The 24,165-nt window shown below is 38.7% G+C and overlaps 2 protein-coding genes across 5 annotated transcripts; one reads left to right on the forward strand and one right to left on the reverse strand.

Annotated features, from left to right (window-relative positions):
• Positions 1 to 1,465: 1,465 nt before the first annotated feature.
• On the reverse strand, positions 1,466 to 23,904 carry LOC149196212 (uncharacterized). Its single transcript, XM_089405471.1, has 7 exons — positions 23,396 to 23,904; positions 23,157 to 23,255; positions 22,942 to 23,016; positions 5,418 to 5,677; positions 5,141 to 5,279; positions 2,009 to 5,004; positions 1,466 to 1,829 (listed from the first exon to the last, which is right to left on the reverse strand). Exon 6 carries the CDS (start codon positions 4,648 to 4,650, stop codon positions 3,538 to 3,540), a length of 1,113 nt encoding a protein of 370 aa, XP_089261597.1. The 5' UTR covers positions 4,651 to 5,004; positions 5,141 to 5,279; positions 5,418 to 5,677; positions 22,942 to 23,016; positions 23,157 to 23,255; positions 23,396 to 23,904; the 3' UTR covers positions 1,466 to 1,829; positions 2,009 to 3,537.
• LOC149196213 (topless-related protein 1-like) lies at positions 10,565 to 13,422 on the forward strand. 4 transcript variants are annotated; one of them, XM_089403718.1, is made up of 4 exons: positions 10,565 to 11,676; positions 11,986 to 12,096; positions 12,193 to 12,380; positions 13,267 to 13,422. In XM_089403718.1, the coding sequence occupies exons 3-4, from the start codon at positions 12,252 to 12,254 to the stop codon at positions 13,300 to 13,302; spliced, it is 165 nt and encodes a 54-aa protein (XP_089259844.1). In that variant the 5' UTR covers positions 10,565 to 11,676; positions 11,986 to 12,096; positions 12,193 to 12,251; the 3' UTR covers positions 13,303 to 13,422. The 4 variants fall into 4 exon arrangements, with proteins under 4 accessions (XP_089259844.1, XP_089259841.1, XP_089259843.1 ...); XM_089403715.1 differs by lacking the exon at positions 13,267 to 13,422 and adding an exon at positions 12,808 to 13,248; XM_089403717.1 differs by lacking the exon at positions 13,267 to 13,422 and adding an exon at positions 12,808 to 13,248 and having other exon boundaries at positions 12,209 to 12,380.
• Positions 23,905 to 24,165: the final 261 nt, after the last annotated feature.

Here is a 24,165-nt window from a genome sequence, read left to right on the forward strand (position 1 = left end):
ATGGGTACATGGCACATACTCCTTGGAGCACCAGTTAAAATATGATAATTATCTTTTCTATGACATTTCCATGGATATTTTTATTGAAACAAATTTAGACATTTTTTAAGGATGTTTACAATGACTATATATAGCATTCACCACATACATATATATTACTGATTGGAAATTCGATGGTGTTTTAGGTGGAGATATGTTTTGGATGTTGTTTGCATGGTAAATCATTTAAAAGCCTGAGGTGAACAAACTTTGTTTCAATTAACTTGTCCAGAGATTTGCAAATATGAAAAACAATTTTGGATTATCCTTTACCCCTCATGCGCTAGAGAAAGATTTTATATAATAACTCATGAATCTTGAGAAAAGAAACATGGCTGAAAAAACCAGAGATTTAACTTGTCCAGAGATTTGCAAATATGAAAAACAATTTTGGATTATCCTTTACCCCTCATGCACTAGAGAAAGATTTTATATAATAACTCATGAATCTTGGGAAAAGAAACATGGGTGAAAATACCAGAGATTGACAACTGGGTTGACTAAGCACAGTTTTGTCAGGAAGAGAAATCTGAAGGACCAATATGGCATACTCTTTTCTCAATATAACTAATGGTAGGTATATAAATGCTTTGTACTGAACTTTCTCAATAACCACTGTAACATAGCTGCGCTAGTATATATATAATAAGAATGAAGCAGTTCTGGGTAATTTTAATTAGAAGTGCACATAAGTTACTAATTACAAGTATCAACGATATGCCAGATAAGCAAGCAAACTGAAGTAACAGTTCACAAATAGCAACACACAACGGATTGGTGGTTGTATAGATAAGAACTAAGAAAGTGTTGTAATAGTACAATGAACATTAGCTCTCATCCAATTTACCTTAACACAATGAACACATTAGTGTTTACAATCACAAAAGTTAAAAGGAAGCTACAAATTACAAATAAAAAGGCCACAAGGACGCTGAAATGTGTAATGTACAGTAATAAAATTAGGGTTTACAATCCCAAAAGTTAAAAGGAAGCTACAAATAAAAGGGCCACAAGGACACTGAAAAGTAATAAAATTATATTGTTCTTTGAATATATAAAGGAAATATGATAGAAAGCAGTTTCTGCAGTAGAAACAATTCCAAAAAGTGCTTGGTATCCTACTTATTTTATGGGGTATTTTAAAAAACATAAGAATACTTAGGTGTAAAGACCTTGAACCTTGATCCAGACCAGGATGTGCGACGAATTGATGAAATTTATTTGATCAAAAACAATATAATTTACATATTTTTGCTCTATTATTTTGTTCACAAATCATAACCAATAGACACATCTTGCCAGGATGCTTGGAAAGCACAAGAAGGCAATATCGATGCAGAAGCTGTAAGACCCGCAACATGGAAATAGCCATCCCTGAATATACATTTGGGTTGCTCTTAGCATTTGGATGACAGGATCTTCCATGTACCCAGACCACAATATGGGATCATGGATGACAACAACTTTAACCTAAATCCCAATATCCACAAATTGACTGCCAAAACTTTACAGTACAACGTACACCTCTATCTGGGAATAAATTTGATATCCTCCCTGCTCGTCCCCAAGGTGCCCAGGGCCCTTTTCTTTTGCTTTTGGTACCAACTGCAATCAGTTACTTTATTATTGTTAGTATTATGCATGCCAGGAGGAATGAGGATCTCTTCTCTGCTGTGCAGCAACTATAGAGAAAACCTGTAAGGGTTTTCAATTGTGATTGAAAAATAATAGAATATAGACTGTCAGCAACTGCCTGTCATTGTTAATGCGGGTGTATCTTCCCCTTCTCCCTGCAATTCACATAATGTCCGACATGAACAAAAATTTCAGATAGGAGTGACGGAATGACAAACTTCCCGGTATTATCAGACAGACAAAAGCAGGAGAAAACTATATGGATGAACCATAACATAACACTGTGGCACTCCACATAAATTAAAATCAAAATGGTTGGTTCTCAGATACAAACCTCAGAAAGCACATATAATGAATAACAATCCTGTGTCTTTGAATTGGTCTCAATCACACCTGCCATCGAGTCTCCACCATTCAACCAGAGGTGAAGGTCCACTTGATTTAATTTTGGGAAAACCATGTATGTCTGTTGGCACTAGAGCTGTTATACTCGTCTTACATTGCCTTTTAAAATTTAAGTGACAGCTTCCAAGTCATTGACCTCGAGACTGGTCATCAAAAGCACATCCTGCTGAACATGGTGTAGGGCTCATAGCGGAATTATCGCATCATTCTGACTTGCAAGAAATTTCAGGCCCCAACCCCTATATTCTTTGAAAGTGTCTTTGCCAGTTCCACTGTTCACAGTTTGTGTCTGTGATCACTGTAGCTGTCAATTCCAGATGAGGAGAAAATTGCTGAGATAGACAAAGTTCGGCATCTGAGATACCCCAACTACCCTAGTTCTCCACACAAACTGCGTTTCCATCTACAGATTGAGACATAAGGCTGGATTGAAAGAATTCACTGTATCTTTGTTGTGAAGGCTGACTCAACCTTAAGTCCGACGTTTTGTTCTTGATGCCCTGTTTAGTTGAGGACAAAACTAGTATTGTCGGCAATTGGACTAGAGGATGTTATTGACGTAGAGCATGGATCACCACAGTTTCCGTTTGGAAAACTCATATGGTCCCACTGATCAGGAACAAAATGCTATTCTCTGTTGAACGTGTTTGTCTTGCAGGTCTCTCTTTGATATGTACAATTTTACACCAAGTAGAACAAATTCAGTTTCCACTGCAATTTTTAAGCTACCAAAACTGTTAATCTCGCGGCATTATGAACTGGTGACTCTCATGTGTACCACAAGATCAAGAACATGCTCATCCTTTGAGGCTACCCATTCATTCTTGTTTTTTTAGAAGATTTAAAATTGTCTTATTATCAGAACCAGAATGAAATGCGTACAACCAGTCAAAACTTTCTCTGCCACGGTTGTTGACTTTCCACTTCTTTGCTACAAAAGCCTTTTCAGACTCATTCAAAGAAAAGCTATAACATGGAAATCCATCCTTGCACGAACAGTGAAGAAGATCCTGTGAAATCAAAGAATGAGTAGGTGAAGCTGATGCACTTGGATGACTACGCTGTGTCTCTGGTGTAGCAATAGGTAGCCTTTCAGGATCTGGTTCATGTTTCCAGGTAATAGAACTGCCACTTCTTTTTGAGATTGGTGAGAGCAGCTTTCTGAAGACCCCATTTCTAAATCCATATTCAACGAATGTTTGCATGGCATTAATTCCTTATTTAATTTTTTTGACCTGGACTGAACGTATCCAGGAGATGACCATAGATGATGATTTTTTTGAACTAATTTCATGCTGGCTCTTTCTGGGCTCCAAACACTAGTATTTTCATCTAAAGAATGCAATGCAGGCACTTCCAAAGATCCATGAGAGCAGTTTCCTGCTAGATATGTTTCAGGATGTTTTACTGTAGGGTAACCACCCTACAGGTGCTAACTGTCATGTTCCCACAAACTTTTCAGCCATAATATGCAAATGAAGATTCTCTAGTTTGTATTGGATGATATGGGCAGCTAATGAAACAGAGACTCTTAGTTTTTCTATTCACATAATTTCTTGGTGCGTGCATTGAAATTCCTTTTATGTCTGGTTTTTCACATTGCAGCTTGACAGTAGATACCACTGATTTAACTGGTACATTAACATGCAAATTACTACATTGAGGATCAATCCATGAGGATGAGTTTGATTCAAGAAATGTTCCCTCAATTGAAGAAAACTGTTGCCATTGATAATTTGAAATAATGCTCTGAAGCTTGAATTGATGACTCTTTGAAGACATGGTGTTTCGAATATCCATGGAAGGCACATTTGAAGTTTCATGAATACACTTATTATGATCTATGTCTACAAGTGATAGGCAGGTACCCACTGACACACAAAGATCTGAACTTTCTCTCTGTATAGGCAAATCAAGAACAGAAGTACTCTTAACTATGGAGGCACGATCACCCACATTAATATAGGAACTATCCATATTTGTAACAGAAAAATCATTACAACCATCATCAATTTGGATGTTTCCATTCTTTTCAAAAGCCTCTGTTAGAGGAGATCCTATATCCATTGAATCTTCTGTTTTCAATATGAGCTGGGAGGCTGCATCATTTCCATCTTGTGCGATATCTGAATTTATCTCTGGAGTGCAATTTTTAGCTAATAATACTTCATTTGCAGCAAGACCTCCAGGACATTCTTCTGTAGAACGTAAAAATGTTGGACTAACATCTAGTTCATTAGGTGGCATGGAATTGTCTTTCTGAACAGTAACTCCTATCCCTGGAAAATGGCAAGATTCGGGATTTGTACGAGTTGTGGGTGAAATTTCTTTGTATTTTAAAAGGGATGCAATTTCATTTATTTTGCCTACTTCTGAGCATTCTGTCATTACCATCATTCCCTCTGGAGTACTCATAAAGTTGAGATTGGTTTTATGACTTGGTTTGAGGATATGCTGGAAAAGATTCTTTGTCATCATGACTTGAGATATCTGTAGATATAGCCTGTTTTTGTAAATGCATGGCTGGAAAAGATGACTTGCACATATGGTTGCGACTGAAAATGGAAACATCTATTGAACCAGAGAAGATTAAATGGAAGATGATGGCTCATTCCCCCTCCCAGAAAAAAGAGCTAGTTTCACTCCTACAGGAGAAATTTGACAATTCCAAAGTTGACTAGGATGTGGATGTCTCACTTCCAGAGAGTGAGTGAAAGGTCAAGTCACCTTCTGCATCTCCTTCACTGCTACACCACATACGTAAATTAGACCAGTCTTCTTCTCCCAAATGCAGATCACTTTCCTGAAATATCTCTCCCGTTTCCGTGCTTTTAGAAGAATGATATGACTTCACATCTAATTCTGTAGTGTCTTCTAACTCTTGTCCCTTCTCTGTCTTCTAAGAATGATAGCACAACGCCTGACCTGCACAACATAAATCCCGTTTGTTAATAATATCTAGAGCATTAAGATAAAAAAGCACATTTTCCTTCACAATGAACCAACATATAAACCCTCAAAAGTGAAAATATCCATGTTTACAAAGAGTGGAAAGACTGACCTGTAAGGAAGAAGTTTCAAGGCAGTCCAATCATTCTTGGGAGGGTCGTCATAATAGCATTTTTATCGACCAATGAACTATAATACTGCGATAGTCATAGATGACTTAATAAGTCTGGAGTAAATTTGCACGAGGACAACTGAAAAGCAGGAGAGCCAACCATTCAGAGCACAGACAGTTACAACCATGACATGAGCTTTGCATGAATCTGCACAATGAGAACACAATGTCCTAAAAGCACTAAACAGACAACACATGCACTCAGCGGTTCACTTACCTCTGTCTGCTGCACTTGCAACTTGCATTTCATGCCTTAATCTCCACTTAAAATCAGATCCCGGCCTCCATTTTATAAGCATAGGGAGGAAAACAATAGCGCTACATTTTTGCAATTCAAGTTACATGATAGGAATGGTCATATATTTTGGGTATACTATGCCCACATTATGGATTTTGTTCAATAGCACAAAGAATGGTCATAGATTTTGGGTATACTATGCCACATGATGGATTTTGTTCAATAGCAGAATGCCTGACCTGCACAACATAAACCCCATTTGTTAATAGTATCTGACACATTAAAAAACATATTTTCCTTCACAATTAAGGAACATATAAACCCTCAAAATTGAAAATATCCACGTTTACTAGTGGAAAGACTGAACTGTAAGGAATAAGTTGTAAGACAGTCCAATCATTCTTGGGAGGGCCATCATAATAGCACTTATATCGATCAATGAACTATAATACTGTGATAGATGACTTAATTAGTATGGAGTAAATTTGCACGAGGACAAAAATTGACAAGTAGGAGAGCCAACCATTCAGAGCACAGACAATTACAACCATGACATGAGCATTGCATGAATCTGCACAACGAGGACACAATGTCCTAAGAGCACTAAACAGGTAGCACATGCACTCAGTGGTTCACTTACCTCTATCAGCTCCACTTGCAACTGGCATTTCATGCCTTAATCTCCACTTAAAATCAGATCCCAATCTCCATTTTATAAGTAGAGCAAGGAAAACAATAGCTCTACTTTTTTGCAATTCAAGTTATATGATAGGAATAAAAGAAATGTACAAGATTGAAAAATACAAGCTCTCCCCATTAATTATTATCTACAAGTTATAACATGAATCTGCTGATATGGTTCAGATTTGCCCCAGACATCATGTTGTAAACACAGGTACGTCACAGACATCATACAGATGATGTTTGCAAATTAATGTCAGTCACTTGCCCCTTTGGTTCAGTCAGTGGCCATTGTAGGCCAACACCTCCTATCCTTTCCCTCACTGTCATATGTCGTTTGTCTTTCAATCATCAGCTCGTCCTCCAACACTACATTGTACCCACGTCTGCAATAACATGGCATGGTACCTCCTTCTACATAACCTATCTGCAACAAAATGGAAATTCTAACTCTCAACTTTATTTATGTACAAAGGGTAAATGACCCAGTGCCTCAATTGCGCAGGGAGGGTCGACCGTTCCTACACAGTCCTACTCGACCTCCATTCATAACTCCATCTATCAGCTCACCACGTGCAATTTCTATACCAAATCTCATCCAATCCTTTATCTGCGTAGGGCATCTGTCCCGCCAAGGCTTTTTGTGTGCCCCTCTCACTTTCTAGCAAAGTCCTACGAGTGTGCGAGCACCTGTTACCCTTGAATCCTACATGGTACTAAGGTTTGTTCCCCTTGTCCTAATAGTCCAAAAATGATCCTCTGCTTCCAACTTGGTCGCTAACACTCTGTGCTCTCTATGACCTTTAAATTAGAGAGCAGAAATTAGAATTTAGATGTCATTGAGAGCATGGTTGTAGACTCTCAAAGCTCTATTAGTTTCTCTCAGAAATATCAAAACTATAATGAATTCCTTGAATTCTTTGGTTCCTAGATAAAGGTGGGGGTTCCATTTATTGATGATTGCCATGCATTTGTTGTGATGTTTGTAAGTAGCTATTCTTAAAGCGGAGAGCATTGAACTGAAATAGGTGTTTATAATTTAGGTTTTACTTGATTTCAAGCAATATGGGTTGGTGATTGGACATCAATCAAGAGGAATGATCTTAGGCATTGATGGAGGCAAAAAGGATGATCCTAAGCCATCGTCACGGACTGTTATTTTTTTTAATAGCTACAAGATCGTCGGATATCGGACAAATCCATATCCGTCGAATATTCGATGGAAATATTTGTTGGATATTTGACAAGAATTCCAAAAAACATACCCATCGGAGGTATGGCACCTCTGTCAGATAGCCTTATTTGATGTCGAATATCCGACACAAAGTTTCATCGAATATCCGACGCACTTACGTCAAAGAATCCGACATTCCCTATCGAATATTCGACGAAACTACTCGCCAAATATCCGACGAGCATTCCAACAAACATACCCGTCAAAAGTATGGCACCTCCGTTGAATAGCCTCATTAGAAGTCGAATATTCGATGCAAAGTTTCGTCAACTATCCCACGAACTTACGTCAGATTATCCGATATTCTCTATCAGAAATTCAACGAAACTGTTTATTGGATGTTCGACGCACTTCTGACAAACATTTGTTGAATATCCAACGATTATGTGTCAAAAAAATGAGTGATTTTGGCAAGGATATCTAACAAAGGGGTGTTTAATATCAGACGACAACATGTTTGTCAAATTATTTGACGAAATTACACCAACGAAACAGGGAGACACATTTTGTTGAAGCTACATAATTTTGTCAAAAAATTGACAGACAATTGTCAGATATTCGACAATTATGTGACGAAAATGATGATTGATTTCGACAAGGATATCTAAGAAAGGGGTGTCAGATATCCGACGACAACATGTTCATAGGATTATTTGACGAAATTAAACCAACGAAACTGGGAGACATATTTCATTGAAGTATCTATGTAATTTCTTCGAGAAACAAACAGACAATCGTCAGATTCTGGTGCATCAGGAAGTAGTGAGGGAAGACTACGATAAGCAAGGATGTGAGATATAAGAAGCACAAGCCTGGAGGAAGTCACATGATACCATACCATTAGTGTTAGATGATCGGGAGCGAGAGGCTTTAAAGGTTGAGGAGAGGCCAACACCACAAGAAACAACTAGTCAATCTTTAAATCAAGAGGAGGAGCAAGAGACACCGACTAGTTCTATCAAGAGGAGGCTAAAATGGCTATAGCAGACACTAAGAGATGCTCAAGAGCGTGGAGGCTTCTAGGAGAACTTTCAAGGAGAGTAGACCACCAAGGCAGTTTCCTAGTTTCATTGACTATGAGCCTAGCAATTATGAGAAGGCAACAAGCCAGGAAGTTTGGAGAGATGACATGGTGGAAGAGTATGCTTTTATCATGAAGAGTGATGTCTAATACATTCTATCGAGGCCAAAGGGGAAATCAATGGTTAGTTCGAGATGGATTTGCCAAATCAAACATTCTACAAATGAAAGCATCTAGAAATACAAGGCTAGGTTCATGGCTAGAGGGTTCTCCCAAAAGGACAGAGTGGATTATGAAGAAACATTCGCTCCAATTGCCAAATACACTTATGTCAAGGCTATTAGGTCTCTTGCTTCAAAGATGGTACGGAGGATACATCAGTGTTTTTTCTTTCTTTTTTTCAGTACCGGTACATATAACATGTCCTTTACTTCCAACAAACCTCCTAACTCGAGCTGGAACTTGACGGTTCCAACCCCCTTCATTGCATACTTGGCATCATTACCTCCACAAACAAGTCTAAGTCACTATCCATCAAACTGCTAAATAGCTCCCATGCCTCTTGTCACATGGTATGATGCACCACTATCCAAGTACAAGTCAATCCTTCTGATGGTGTTGGTTGATAGACAAGAGACAAATGAGAAGCCCTTTTTAAACTTCGATGCAAACTCATGAACCATTGTTGACACTAATGTTTGTTGCAACTTCCCCTTCCCCTTCTTCCTCTTTGAACATTGTGATGCATAGTGCCCATTCTTGTGGCATGCAAATCATTTCACTTTGCTCAAAGCCTTCTTCTTTCTAGCTTGTGAAGTAGCCTCTCCACCTGTATTTTTCTTCCTCTTTCCTTGCCTTGCTTAACAAGTATGGGAAAGGTTCTCATCATCACCCTTCTGTTGGCCTCCTAGAGATTCCTCCCAAATCTCCTCCTGGACAAAATCATCCCATAATCTGTCCCAATTAGGATGATGCTCTCGTGCAAAGATGCCCTTCATGAAAGGAGTCCATAGCTTAGTGAAGCATTCAAGGTCATCCTATTCCTTACCATTGCATCCTCTATCACGACCACACCAATTGTTACCAACTCATCACATACCTGTGTGGTTTTGGTCAGAAACTGGTCACGATATCTAATCTGGTCATTTTGGTGTTCTTGAGTTTCTCTCTAAGCATCGTTTTTCAAATTGTGTTCTCACTCTGATAAAGCTTCATCAAAGTCTCCAACATCTCCCTTGTTGTCTTGTTCTCGAATAGTTGAGGAATCACATGACACTTCACCGCATCCAAGATAATTCTCCTAGCTTTCACACCCTTTTGGTTATAGGTGGCCAATTTTGCAGCATATGTATGCAAGGTGAGTTTGTTGTTAGCAAACTCCCATATGTCATTCTCCAAGAGAATCAGTGAAACCCTCACCTTCCCGAGAGCGAAGTTAGATGCACCCTCCAACCTCTGTACACTACAATTGATATGTAGCTCCCATATGTACTGTGTGAGTACGACTACTCCTCTGTCGACTTCCTGCAATGTTGTCACCATTGCTCTAACCCACCCACTAGTATGGTCTCCCTCTAAGAGGTGACCACCCATCACTACTCATTGTATTGCAATGTGGCACCACGCTTATGCAACTCTCCACCCTTGTATGGCCCTCCTATAAACTTTGCACTGTTAATGGTGGCACCTCTCAGACTTCTGTCAATCTATGGTGGACTACTAGATTCCTCAGCAATGTGACTCTCCTTGTTGGAACAACTATGTTTGACCACTTTGCAGCGCCATATGGATTGTACAATTGCAACTCTCTTGTCAGCTAACAGTTCTATCCCTGACTTTTTTTGGATCTTATGACAGCGAGCATTTTCCTCTCAGCCCGATGACTGTTGTCTTTGACGATTGGTTTTCCTTGCCCCATACATCCCTGACATTGATTTAGTGACGACTACAGCCTTCTTCGACACCCTTTCATTTCCTCACTCACACGACCTATCAAAGATGGCTTGCCCTATAAGGTTCACTTACTATTTTAGTTGTCAGCAGTGATCCAGGTGGATGTTGGTGGCCACCCGCCAATTCCACTTGGACCCCCACCATTGTTTCTTTCAGTTTTTCAGTTTCCTTAATTGTAGCACAGTTTACTATTTTTAGCAGTTTTTCGGGTCCTAAACTTCCGGAGTCGTTTTGGATGAAACTAGACCCCTGCAATCACTAAACAAACCTAGCGCCTAGTGATTCTGAGATCAATTTCTCAAAGTTTCAACTATGATACCTTGTTAATTTTAGAGCCCAGCAACCTAAATAATAATTCCTAGCAAATTTATCACAGATCTACTGAATAAAAACACAACTAGGGTCTTAGTGTAAACAAAAATATATTTAGTAGAAGCACAACCAATCTCAAACACACATTACACAAGTTTTTTGCCCAATCAAATTAGTTCTTCATTCATAATTCAAAACCTATTGAGGCTCTCTTACAAGGATAACGACACACTAAGAAAACTACAAATACAATAATAGCCTAAATTTGATCCACCTTATCAAGCCCTAGATTTGTCCTCGATTTGTCTTGGTCGATTTGGATCTCCCTTGTTACACCCTTGGATAATCCTCAGACCTAGTACAATTGAATGGAAGTCCTTCTCACTCAATTATTGAAATCTCCTCTCAAGCCTTGTGTTCACTATTATTGTGTGCCTTCTCCTCTCCTTTTATAAGCTTGAGTTGTTGACTAAATTCGCAACCCTAATCCCCAAAGTGATTGACAATTGAAATTTGATCTCAACTCACTTGAGATCCACAGTTGAGATTTTGATCTCGCCTACTATATGCAAAGAAACTTTGCATTTCATTAGATTAAAATCACTTTTATCTGATGAAAAAAAATTACTTTAATTACTCAAGTAATTGATATGGTCTAAGGGTGTATTTGAGCTTCATATTTGTCCAGCCATATCCATTTTCTAAACTTTTATCATTTTCTAAACTTTCACTCGAGTCCATATATTGTTGTTTTCAAGTTTCCATATACCATAGGATTTTGTTCTTTTCCCCTTTCAAATGTTCTATTAACCATTATTTTGGCATATCTTGAATAGGATGATATGATCAATGGATTCTAACAATTATCTACACTCGAGACATGTGTGCAGAGTAGTATAGATAGCAGTCCCACCCCATATGTTAAACCAAGGCTTCTAGATGAAGTTACAGACAAGCAAGAACTGGAAATTGACTGAATCAATGATTCGGGTCAGTGTAGGTCCTCTAGGTTGCCTGACACAATGCATGCGAGCGAGGTATGCAATCATCCTTCTATTACAGAAAACACTAAATTCTGTCGATATTGGTCGATCCAAACAAGTAACCTGCTATTTCTTGCAGCTAGTAAGAATGATATACACCAATTCCGGTGTTGCTGTTTTAGCACTGGCATCCAATGCTCTCCATAACCTATGAAAATGGCCGCGGAGTGACTAGAATCCATCTGGAAAGGTTGCCTGACACAATGCATGCGAGCGAGGTATGCAATCATCCTTCTATTACAGAAAACACTAAATTCTGTCGATATTGGTCGATCCAAACAAGTAACCTGCTATTTCTTGCAGGTAGTAAGAATGATATACACCAATTCCGGTGTTGCTGTTTTAGCACTGGCATCCAATGCTCTCCATAACCTATGAAAATGGCCGCGGAGTGACTAGAATCCATCTGGAAAGGTGGGGTTCTTTAATAGTTGTTATTTGCTTCCTTTTTATTTTAGCTTGTTTTATATATTTATTTGTTAGTTATAATTTTTGACATATGATTTGCAGCTGCTTTTTTATGTAGTAATGATTCCACCACGGATGTGGCAGCAAGCTAGTGGGTCGTTATGAATAATGACATTGTTGACACAAATCCAGAAGAAGCGGCTGCTTGTATAGCTTTGTCTAAGAATGATTCACATATGATGTCTGCTTTTGGTGGCAAGGTCTCCTTGTTCAATATGATGACATTTAAGGTAACAGAGCCTTTTACCTAAAGACCAGTTTCATTTCAATGTTTCCGATTATATATATAATTTCTTGGTACATTAATCTTCTTAGGGATTTTTTCTCTAATGTCTTCACCTTCAACTTTCAAATTATGTGTGGGTAATGGTGTTCAGTTCAGGATCACTCTAGAAGGTCCTGTGTAATGTTTCTCACTATAGGCTAAGAATTCAAAGGATCCCAATTTATCTAAATCACTGGTCTCATGGCATGCTAATTAGGGGTTTATTCTCTAATCCCACCTTCAACTTTCAAATTATGGGGTAATGGTGTTCAGTTCAGGATCACTCTAGAAGGCTCTTGTGTAACGTTCCTCGCTATAGGCTAAGAATTCAAAGGCTCCCAATTTATCTGAATCGTCGGTTTCACGGCATGCTAATTAGTGATTCATTGCAGGTCATGGCAACTTTCATGCAACCTCCTCCCGGAGCCACTTTTCTGGCTTTCCACCCTCAAGACAATAACATCATTGCAAGGCATGGAGGATTCATCAATTCAAATACACAATACACAATGTTTGAGTTGATGAGGTGTTGCCTGTGAATATATCTTTGAATTTAAAATTCTTATCATTTTTCTTCATTGTGCCCTTTTACCAAAAATGGCATTTAAGCGGCATGCTCTGAACTTGCTGCAATCTTTAAAGCTAAAAAAAGCTGAAGGAAAAGAAAATCACAGACCTGGCCTTTTCACATATTTTGAATGTGTTAGTGTTTTCTGAAACTGATGCCCAGGTATATAGTTTCTTTTATTATTATTTTAAAAGAAACTATATGTCCATGATGTTCACTTTAAAAAATCCATAAATTTACCGAGTAAAAAAGTTCATGTACACACAACCACGTCTTTTGGCAGTTACGTCTATTATGGGGTATAGATGGGTGGGACTAGCGGAAGTCAAAAGTTGTACCAGTACAGCCAGGAAGATCATCACCACCAGTCGAGGATACAACAATACAGTTTCATAATAATTAAATTCACTTGTTCGTTGTGCATGAGAGTCAGCTTACTATATATGATGCTTCCAATTTGGAGCACTTGCAAGCATTCTTCAATTCAAACATAGATACCTTCTGTATCTGATTGGATGACCTTGTTACATGGTTGCATTGCAGTGGTCTCCTCATGATTCCCTATCTACTCCTATTTCAAACGCCACGCACCATATACTCATGTGACAGCGTCCTAGTTTAGGCGAGCTTCTGTGATGGTGCAGTTGGAGTGTTTGATGCAGAAAGCTTGATGCCTCACTGTCGCATTGCACCTTCTGCATATTTACCATTGGAAATGAACTGGTAAATGGGCTCTTTCATTGTGTCATGGTTGATACATATATTTTTAAATGCATACTATGATTTGATTTATTGTTCAAGGCATATTACGAGTTAATTTATTGTTTGGGTTATTTATGCAGCAGTAATCCCTATCCCCTAGTCGTCGCTTTACATCCATCCGAATCGAATCAATTCAATTTGTTCTTGGAATGACAGATGGAGGAGTTCATGTTATTGAGCCTTCAGAGTAAGAAGGGAAATGGGGTGTTGGACCTCCCCCAGATAATGGAACTGTCGGATCAAATCCAACACCAAGTAACCAGGGTTCGGAACCACCGTCAAGGTAGTTCAATGGGAACATAAGAACAAGTGTCTACCGACTCTTTATTTACAAGAATACCATGAATAATGGTAGCGTATTTTGAGTGAAATGCTTCACTTGTGTTCCAGTTTTCGAGGCATTCCTACCAAGATTGTAATTTTCATCAGATATTGTTTAGTACTATACATGGAGATTAAGCAACTGTGAATGCTACCTGAGTATTTAGGTGCAATCCTGGTCATTATATCTTTCTAGGTCGTGTAAAAATTGAAAGTCTGTCATTGGAGTGTAATTCATGAATATTCTTGCCGAGGGTTTCTCAGTTTCTATTTTTGAAACCTAACCTTTCTTTGTACCACGAGTATTTTCATATGTTCATGCAGTGTTACTTGGGAGCGGGAGCGGGAGCGGGGAGCGGGAGCGGAAGCGGGAGCGGGAGCGACCATTTTCAGAAGCTCCCGGTTTGGGAGCGAATCGGGGAGCGATTTTTTAAAAATATATATATTTTTTATATTTTTTAATTTTTGATACATATATGTCAACAAAAACATGTAGAATGATGAAATAGACATAAAAAACATAAAAAAACATAAATTGATCATTGAACCATATCACATCAATCATCTAGAAATTATAATCGTCATCAACCTTAGTAAAATAATAAATTAAAATAACATTCAATTCAATAACATTTATCATCATTGATCACCAAAGTAACAAGTTGTACTTGTAAGCCAAGTTTAACCATTACAAGAAGTAATATCGAAGATATTTCTAAGTCCTAACTTCTAACTGTTAACATGATATGAAATGTTAAAAATTTATAAAATGAAACATGAATAATGAGATGAAATGAAACAACTTTAGTCTTTCACAAAGCATCATATTCATAATTCACAATCATTACCAATGAGTTATAATTGCCAAGGCCCAACTTCAAACTTCAAATTTTCATTGTCACAGTCACCAGTGATATAATGTTTACAAAAAATATCATAATGTCATAATGATATGAAAGAGTCAAGAGTCAAGAGTCAAGGACTCAAAACTCAACACTGAACAGTTATGAAAACTAAAGTGACAAGTCACAAGTCTAATAGAAACTAAAAAAGACAAGTAAACTGTAAATCTACAAGTGGCCCTTGCCACGAGAGTCTCCAGGAGTATAAGTAGGTCTTGGCGGTCTTCTAGGAGTCTCCCGCCCAGACCGACGACCAGAACTAGAGCCTCCACGCGAGGGTGTCGATGGAGGTGGCGACAGCAATGGAACAAGACTCGGGCCCCGAGAACTGGATGGTGGAGGTGGAGGTGGCATGGCTGCTGCAGCTGCTTCAGCTTCATCCCGTACAAGCTCATCTTCTAGTTCTTCCATATGTACAATGCCATCTTCCAAATTGTCGTCCTCAGGGTGATTGTCCCAAATTTTATATGTGGGATCTTCATTAGCCCGATCACAGTAATGGCTCAACAACCTCAAATTGTAGTGCACATAAACCAAGCTTTCTGCTCGGTTTTCGTTGAGCCTGTTTCTTTTCACATTATGTATATAACTGTAGGTGCTCCAACACCTCTCTGCAGAAGAAGAATTTACAACCTGTGCAAGAACTTTCAATGCCAATTTTCGCAAAAGTCCGTCGCCGCCATATGTTTCCCACCATGTGAGAGAATCAAATTTATCTTTGTCGTCCATTGCATGGAAGTTACCATACAAACCACTGCCAGTGAAGTATCTGCCTATTTCAAGGCGCACAGCTGCACATTCCTCCCTGTCAGGCACCAACTTTTCTAATGCATCCAGATATCCTTTAGTTACCTCTCGATCTAAATGGGGTTTGGTCCTAACACCACCCCCTGCTGCAGGTTTGCCCAACCAAGAATCTGAGTAGTATTTTGGCGTAAGGATATACGCCAAGCAATGTAGTGGAAGGTTAAGCCTTTTCCACCGTTGACACACACAATCGTGAATCAGATTGTACAAGTCGGGATCTCTGTTATTAACAATGTCTTTTATTTCCCCCAACATGGTATCCATTTGCTCATACACCTCACCAATCACTGGTTTGTCTGTATCTGCAAACCGAATCATGTTATAAATTGGCTTGGTGAAATCCAATACCTGTCTCACAGTTGTCCAAAACTGCCCATCAAGAGCGGCCTCCTCCACCGTTTCAAAACCTGCAATGTCAGCTACATTTGTAGCCCTTTCCTTTAACACCTGCCAATTTGGACTTGATACCATGCTAGCTAAACCCTCTCTTACCTTCAAAAGGCGCCTGAAGGTGAGGTAATAGCTACCAAATCTAGTCCTCGCAATCTTCAGCAACTCCAATCTCGAGTGACTGCGGAAAAGGCCATGGGTATTGCTATGATTTGTAATAAATTTTATCATTTTTTTTCCTTTCTTGTACAAATCACCAATCCATTGGTATTGTTCATTTTTGTTTTTGACAATATCATGCAACAGAAGGTTCAATGTGTGAACCAAACATCCAGACCAAAATATGTTCGGGTATCTATCCTCAATAATTGCTCCCGCTGCCTTACAATTAGGAGCATTATCAGTGATGACTTGGATGACATTGTATGGGCCAATACGCTCAATTGTTTCAAGCAATGCTTCTGCAATGTTGATAGCGGTCTTGAACTTGTCTGAGTAATCATGTGCAGTTAGAAAAATGGGACCACTTCGGGACACAGCGAGAACACTTATCAATGGCTTGCCTTTTACATTTGTCCATCCATCAGATACAATGGACACCCCATTGTCAGTCCAAGAACTTGTCATTTTATTCAAAGAATGTGATATTTTTGCTTTTTCATGATCAAGGCCAACTGTTCTTGCCTTGTCATACCCAGGGCTCTTGTATCCTTTAGGGGCATCATTTATGGCAGAAACCATTTCGTGCCAATAAGGTGAGCGTAGAACATTGAATGGTATCCCATTTGCATAGAGGAACCTGTAAATTTTTGAATCCACATCATTCCTACACCCCTCATCAAGGAAATCTGATATGGTTCTACGGCGTAAAGATGATGACCCTGAGCCTCCATGTCCATATCCACTGCCTTGGGAGGATGCTGAAGGAGTTCTTTGTGAGCTTTCAAAGAAACCCCTTGATCTTTTTGCTTTGTATTGGGCGTCCTCCTCTTCCTTTATGTATTTGGCTCTATCTTCTGTTGACACCTTGTCGCAAGTTCTGATTCCTATTTGTTTCTCTCCATCCCATGCCCTTTTCCCGCAAAGGTGTCTTCTCAAACGGGTGTATGAGCCTGTGAAATCAGAATTGCAATGGGGGCAATGAAATTTAGTGGTTCCACCCCCTCTCCCTGCTTCAGGCCTCTGAACATATTTCCACAATGGAGTTTGGTCTTGTTTAGTTTTTTGACCCTCATGTTCACCCTCCTCCACATCCTCCTCACTGGGGTTTTCACCTATTTGACTTCCTCCGGCTTCTTCATCCACCTCTTCAGTTTCAGGCCCCCTCCGTTTCCTACTCTCCACCACCATAATAACCAGAAAAGGGACCAGGAAGAGGAAAATGCCAATAAAAATCCCCAGGTCCATCGTGTTTGATGTTTGTAGGGTTTGAGTCTTGAATCTGCAAATTAATTTAGTTTATTGGGATTAATTCATTTAATTTATTAATTTAATTTAAATTAATGATCTTTAAACTCAAACAGGTAAATTAAACTAACCAAACTAACCACCTAACCAACTAAACTAACTAAATGATTAAGTTACTTACCTCTGCAAGCTTGCTCCTCGCTCCTTGGCACTTGCTCCTCGCTCCTCAGCTCTGGCTCCTTGCTCCTCAGCTCTTGCTCCTTGCTCCTTTGCTCTCAAACTCAAGCTCAATCTCATTGAAATGATTTTGTTTTGGCCCATTGGGCTTATAAATCCAAAAAAATAAGTTAAATTTTTTGTTTTTTTCGGGTCCGCGGAATTTTTTTCCGCCGAATCGCTCCCGAATTTTTAAAATTCGCTCCCGGAGCGTTTTTTAATGCCCGGGAGCGATCAGGGAGCGATCGCTCCCGGGCATTAAAAAGCGCTCCGGGAGCGCGGGAGCGATCGCTCCCTGAAGCGCTCCCTCACAGACCAGGGAGCGCAAATTTTTTTACGGGAGCGCGCTCCCGAAAATCGCTCCCGTCCGGGAGCGATTTGGGGAGCGCGCTCCCGAGCCGCTCCCGCCCGGAGCGCGCTTCGGGAGCGGGTTCGAAGGGGGGGGGGGCGCTCCCCCGCATCACTGTGTTCATGTGCATTCAAACAAATCTGGTTTATGCCGAAACTTTGTCAGACTCGGGAATATTATATTTAGTAACTCAGTCAGCATTTTTGGGTTAAATACTATTGGAGCTCAGATTCAAGTAATTCAATTGAGAAAAAATGCATGAGTTTCTGCAATATCATTGTTTAAACAGTGATACAGATACAGATATGACGAATATTGTTTAAACACTGATACAGATATCTATGGAAAGCAAGAATCTTTCAGTTGATGGCTATTGTTTAAACATTGATACATATATCTACTACTAATATTTTTCCATTGCCGCAGCCTTTGTGTTTTGTTTTGATGGACTTCCGTAAAAAAATCATATTGATACAGATATCTATTGAAAGCATTGATACATATATCTACTACTAATATTTTTCCATTGCCGCAGCCTTTGTGTTTTGTTTTGACGGACTTATGTTAAAAAACATATTGATACAGATATCTATTGAGAGCAAGATTTTTTTTCATTTTTGCTTTTATGGACTTGTGTAAAAAAACATATGAATTTTTTTCATTTTTGTTTTTATGGACTTCTGTTAAAAAACATATTGATACAGATATTTCAATAATTTTTTTCATTTTTCGTTTTTCTTTTTCATTTTTGTTTTTGATGGACTATCAATAAAAACTTATTGATACAGATATCTACCAAAAGCAAGAATCTTTCAGTTGATGGAATACTGTTCATATTTTTAATTTTTTAATTGTTTGGAAATTGTAAAGGCTTCGTTTATACCATCGGTAGTTGCAATTTACAAGACTTGCATGCTTATAGCTCTCGTAACTATCTATGAATGCAAGAATCTTTCAGTTGATGGAATACTGCTCATATTTTTTAATTTTTAATTGCTCTAGTCCAAGAATCTTTCAGTTGATGGAATACTGCTCATATTTTTTATTTTTTAATTAGTCCTTTGGAAGTTGTAAAGGCTTCGTTTATACTATAAACAAACGTCTCAGCTTGTTTGCCAAACAAACGAGTTGCTGAGCGAAAACAGAGTGATCTGCAGCGTATGTCGAGGATTGTGCAGGGCAGAGAGGAGAGGTTTGCCCATATCAAGTCTTGTTTTTCATATCCACGGCACATTGAAGAGCTCCATGTATATTAATAAGGTCAAAGTCGACAAAATCTGCCCATACAAGGAACCATCTTTACTAAAATGAAGGCGAGGACTAGCCTGCAACTTTTTGGAAATAAGCACAAAGATTATACACTGAGATGAGATGTGATCAAGACAACTTAAAATAATGGGTTGAAACTTTTTCGGTCAAAATCATTCTCTCAAACTCTAAAAATAAACCATCCTCATCTTCAAAAATAACTTCTTAGCGAACTACCCTCAACATCAAACCATCCTCATCTTCAAAAATAACTTCTTACCGAACTACCCTCAACATCAATTGTAATATTCCAGTTGCCCATAACTTATTTTGTAATATTCCTTTTTTTAATAAGGTCAAAGTCGACAAAATCTGCCCATGGTATTCACAGTTGTATAACTTATTTTGTAATATTCCTTTTTTTTTATAAGGTCAAATTCGACAAAATCTGCCCATGGTATTCACAATGGTATTTGCCCATGGTATCGACCCATGGTATTTTCCCTCAGTTTTCGAGGGAAAATGATAAAATAAAGTTTCTAGAGAGTCCCTCAAGCCTATAAAAGGGGATAGGAGCCTGTCAGTTGGATCAACCTGAGCTTATCTATATTATTGTGTTTCCTTGAGAACTTGGCACAACCAACTCCAGTGTGATCCCAAGGACAAAAACGCTATGGATGTGATTTGTGTAGTGGATCCATTCAGGGTCCATGATTGTGCTTTAGTCTTTTGTTTTCTCTTTTGTTGCGCAGCCGTGCATGCCATTGCAGGGGCTCCAATATTTTGTATGGGCATGTACTATCTTCTTCTGTTAATAATATAAATAAACGCTGCGTTTCTCTTAGGTTCTTGTGTTCTATGTTTGGCTTGTCAATGTTTCATTTATAACGCTAAAACATTCCAGATAAAGGGGATAGGAGCCTGTCAGTGGGATCAACCTGAGTTTATCTATATTATTGTGTTTTCTTGAGAACTTGGCACAACCAACTCCAGTGTGATCCCAAGGACGAAAACGCTATGGAAGTGATTTGTCTAGTGGATCCATTCAGGGTCCATGACTGTGCTTTAGTCTTTTGTTTTCTCTTTTGTTGCACAGCCGTGCATGCCATTGCAGGGGCTCCAATATTTTGTATGCGCATGTACTATCTTCTTCTGTTAATAATATAAATAAACGCTGCGTTTCTTTTAGGTTCTTGTGTTCTATGTTTGGCTTGTCAATATTTCATTTATAACGCTAAAACATTCCAGATTTGTTGATTATTTGGCCATTTGGGATCTTCTGGTATCAAAGATGTGCATCCTGCCAACCTAAGGGTTCTTGCCACAAGTTAAGGTTTATATTTGCAGTATTAAAACATTCTTATTGTCACTTCAATGGGATTTCTTCTCACCCTAGCTGGCATTTTCCTATCTTCAGTGATACTAGCTGTCACCCTAGATTGGTCTATTTTATTAATTTTATTTGGTTCGTACGGGTGGTTTGAGTGCTTGCAGGACCGAGTTGTAGTGATGGTGGCCCATGTTTGATCGTAGCTCGGACTGACCTTGTAGGACACGAGATGAGCCAGTGGAGACCATGTAGACTCAGAAGGAGTCTATCTTAAGAGGGAGCGACCCTATGGAAGTTTCAGATCTTCAGGTCCTGTAGATGTTGAGGAATAACTTCCTAGTGTTGGAAGTACCTCCCTTGCTAAGGAGGAGTGTTGAGATTTGTAGCTTCGGGGGTACTCCAGACTCTAGGGTACAGGGTTGTTGAGGATTTGGACCCAAATGGGCTTTGTGGGCAAGAGTACCCAAGCGGTGGGCTTTGCACCTAAAGTTTTGGGTTTGAATCCATGAGGAGATTTAATGACTTTGCACTTGGACATGATAGAGCACACTTAAAGGAGCAAGGGGTTGCTTCAACCACTAAGAGAGCCCTTGTCATTGTAGCGAAATGAATTTTTATATGTTTTGAGCGGGTGAATTGTCTTAAAGATCAAGATGGCCTAAATAAAGAGACCCTTCTTTAAGGGCTAGAAGTCACCCTAAGCGAAAAATATAAGTATGTGAGAGGAGAGACCTCATTTCACAAATCCAATGAGCGACATATTAAAGAATATACCTTTGAACTAGCCAGAGATCAGACGGAGCTCAATCAAAGTGGATAAGGAGCATTTTTGTGTCTTCTTGAAACAATTTTGAGCGACGAGATTGATAGGCAACAAACTGAGGGTTAAGAGGTGAATTTTGGGCAGATTTCGTTCATATTTGAGGGTTTTCTCTATGTTCCAAGCCACTGGTTCTCTGGGTTGATTGAAGGTCAAGAACATATCTTTTGGGGAGGGCAGAGAGGCCTATTAGGACGCCTAACCTAGGCCAAAATCACAGCAAGGGACAACACAGTTAGAAGACGTCTGAAGTGAGGGAAAGCACAAGTTTTGGATCAGAATTTAGGGCTGACATGTGCCCTAAACAAAGCTCAAAAATTGCAAAATAGTCGAGGTCAAGGCGAGCAGCAGGAGGTTGTAGAACAAGGTATGTATGTCCTCTCTTATTGATGTTGTTTGCTAGTAGATGGTTTTCCTAATTTGGATAGAGTTTGAATGGCATCTAAAGGTTTGTTTGGAGGGGAGAAGAAGGTGCCCTTACAACCCTAGATCTGTTTGACAAGAAGAACTTTCATAGTTGTAAGGGCAGACTTTAAGAAGCGTAAGGGTATTGTTCTTAGATAAATAAGACCAACCAAGTAGGCTTATGAATCATCACTAAGTTGATTGTTGGAGAAAGATTTTTGATAGTCATAATGGGTAGCTCTCCATGCCCTAAGATCTTCATTGGAGCAATAAAAGAAGGAAATAATGGGAAGAGGTCCCAAAGAGTTGAAGAGAAGTAGTGGGCAGTCTAGGAGTTGTTTACAAACAGAGTTGTAAACAACTCATAAGAAGACCCTATGTGTTGATTCGTTTGATGGACTAATGATCAACTAGAGGGTAGTTGGTGAGCCATGTTCAATGACTAAAAGGAGAAAGATTCATTGATAGAGGTAGATGAAGTTATGGAACGCTACATTAGCAAGTAGGTGAAGTGTTGTTTTGTTCACGGTATATTGGTTAATGAAGGGCTGACATCAAACCCTAGTTTGTATTTCCTGTATCAATGATTGTATGAGGGCCATGATCCTTGGTACAGGAGGCCTACACAATTGTACTACAATTTGTTAATATAACGAAGTTGGGTTGTTGAAAAATGGTAAAAAGTTGCCTATTTATGTACATGTTGATTTATTGTTGTATTTATTCCACTGTGCAAAGTAGTTTGTTGTGGCATTTGAGTTGGTCGTGTCATAGATTCAAAGACCCTAACCTAGATACTCTAGTACCATGGAAAATCAACATCCTCATCTCTAGGGCACATTGTGTGGGGGTGTGCATGTGATGTGGAGCAAGAAATCACATAAATTTAAGCATACCAATAACTAACTAAGTGGTACTACCCGAGAACCATGCTAGAAGGAGAAAACTTCAAGTAAACAAACAATAATAACAATAATTTGTTGGAAAACAACATCACTCACCCATCCTTTGGGCTGCATCTACATTGCCTCTCTTCTCCCCTCGACCCTCGAAGGCACTACAATTGTAGTCACTCACTACACAAAGTAATATTATATATGAGATCATGAATAAACCACGAGATTTAAGACCAAATACACGAAGTGATTTATTAAACACACACATACCTGCCCTCCCTTGGGTAATAGTATAGAAGCGAATAGAATAAATCACTTACAATTTGTAGAATGTCTCGCCCATCCTCTACCACATTTGTAGAATATCCAAGGCATCTTCACCACTTCACCTTCATAGATTGTACAATTGTAGCTCTTCACTACATAAAGAAGATCAATATAGTTGATTTTGAGAGCATAGATAAAGCATATAATAAATTGAATAGCAAACAAATGGAGCCAGAAATTAGCAAAATATTTTTTTAATTGAAGCGCATTGCATATAGGTATGTTGACTCACCCTCATTTACGAACAATAACCTCAACTTTTCTTGTTTGCTTCCTTCCCTTTTCCACACCCAACAAATGAAACCGAGACCAAATTACAAAGAACATGAACAAAAAAAAAGGAAAACGAGTATAACAAACCCAATAAACGAAACCAAGAAAGAAGTACAAAAAACGAGAAACAAGAAGGATGAAACAAAGAAAGACAATTATAACATAAAGCATGGCCATGCTCAAATGTAACAAAAGAAAACATGCAACTTAGAAAAAAAAGAAATGCAAACATCCCCTCTGCACATAACCTCTCCTCTCCTGTAATGTGCCCTCCTCCGCTAGAAGGAAAAGAAGTCATTGAATAAGGTTAAAACACACAGTGAGTAATGGTAAGCATATTTCAAAACCAATAATTATTCATAATAGGAAACAAACCTTCCCTAGGGTTTGTTTTATAACAATGAACACTCTCTTTTGTATTCCATTTCCTCGTGCTGATTAGAACAAGTCATCTACAGAAGATACAAAATAAGATCTTAGAATTGTTATATAAATTAAGCTAGAGATTTGAATGCAATTATTAATCATAATAAGAAACACACCTCTCTTTGAGTATGTTATATAAAAAGAGAGGCCATTTATTCTGCAATAAATACATAATAAAATATTAAATTTCTAATAAAAGTTAAACTAGAGAGTTTGGAGGCATGAACTTGGTTTGCAACTTCGAGTCCGGTTATATTCCATGCTATATCACAAAAAAATATAAATTATCACAAAAAATATAAA

This window comes from Pinus tabuliformis, chromosome 2_2 (genome assembly GCF_031772625.1).
Source record: "Pinus tabuliformis cultivar Carrire ecotype Pingquan chromosome 2_2, CPIR1, whole genome shotgun sequence".
NCBI lineage: Eukaryota > Viridiplantae > Streptophyta > Pinopsida > Pinales > Pinaceae > Pinus > Pinus tabuliformis.

Excerpts from the sequence above, each read along its gene's own strand:
- LOC149196213 (XM_089403715.1), top strand. The coding sequence starts at position 12,252 with ATGAATAATGACATTGTTGACACAAATCCAGAAGAAGCGGCTGCTTGT. Across the intron at positions 12,381-12,807 it reads TCAATATGATGACATTTAAG|GTCATGGCAACTTTCATGCA; the intron begins GTAACAGAGCCT and ends GATTCATTGCAG.
- LOC149196212 (XM_089405471.1), bottom strand. The coding sequence starts at position 4,650 with ATGTTTCCATTTTCAGTCGCAACCATATGTGCAAGTCATCTTTTCCAG.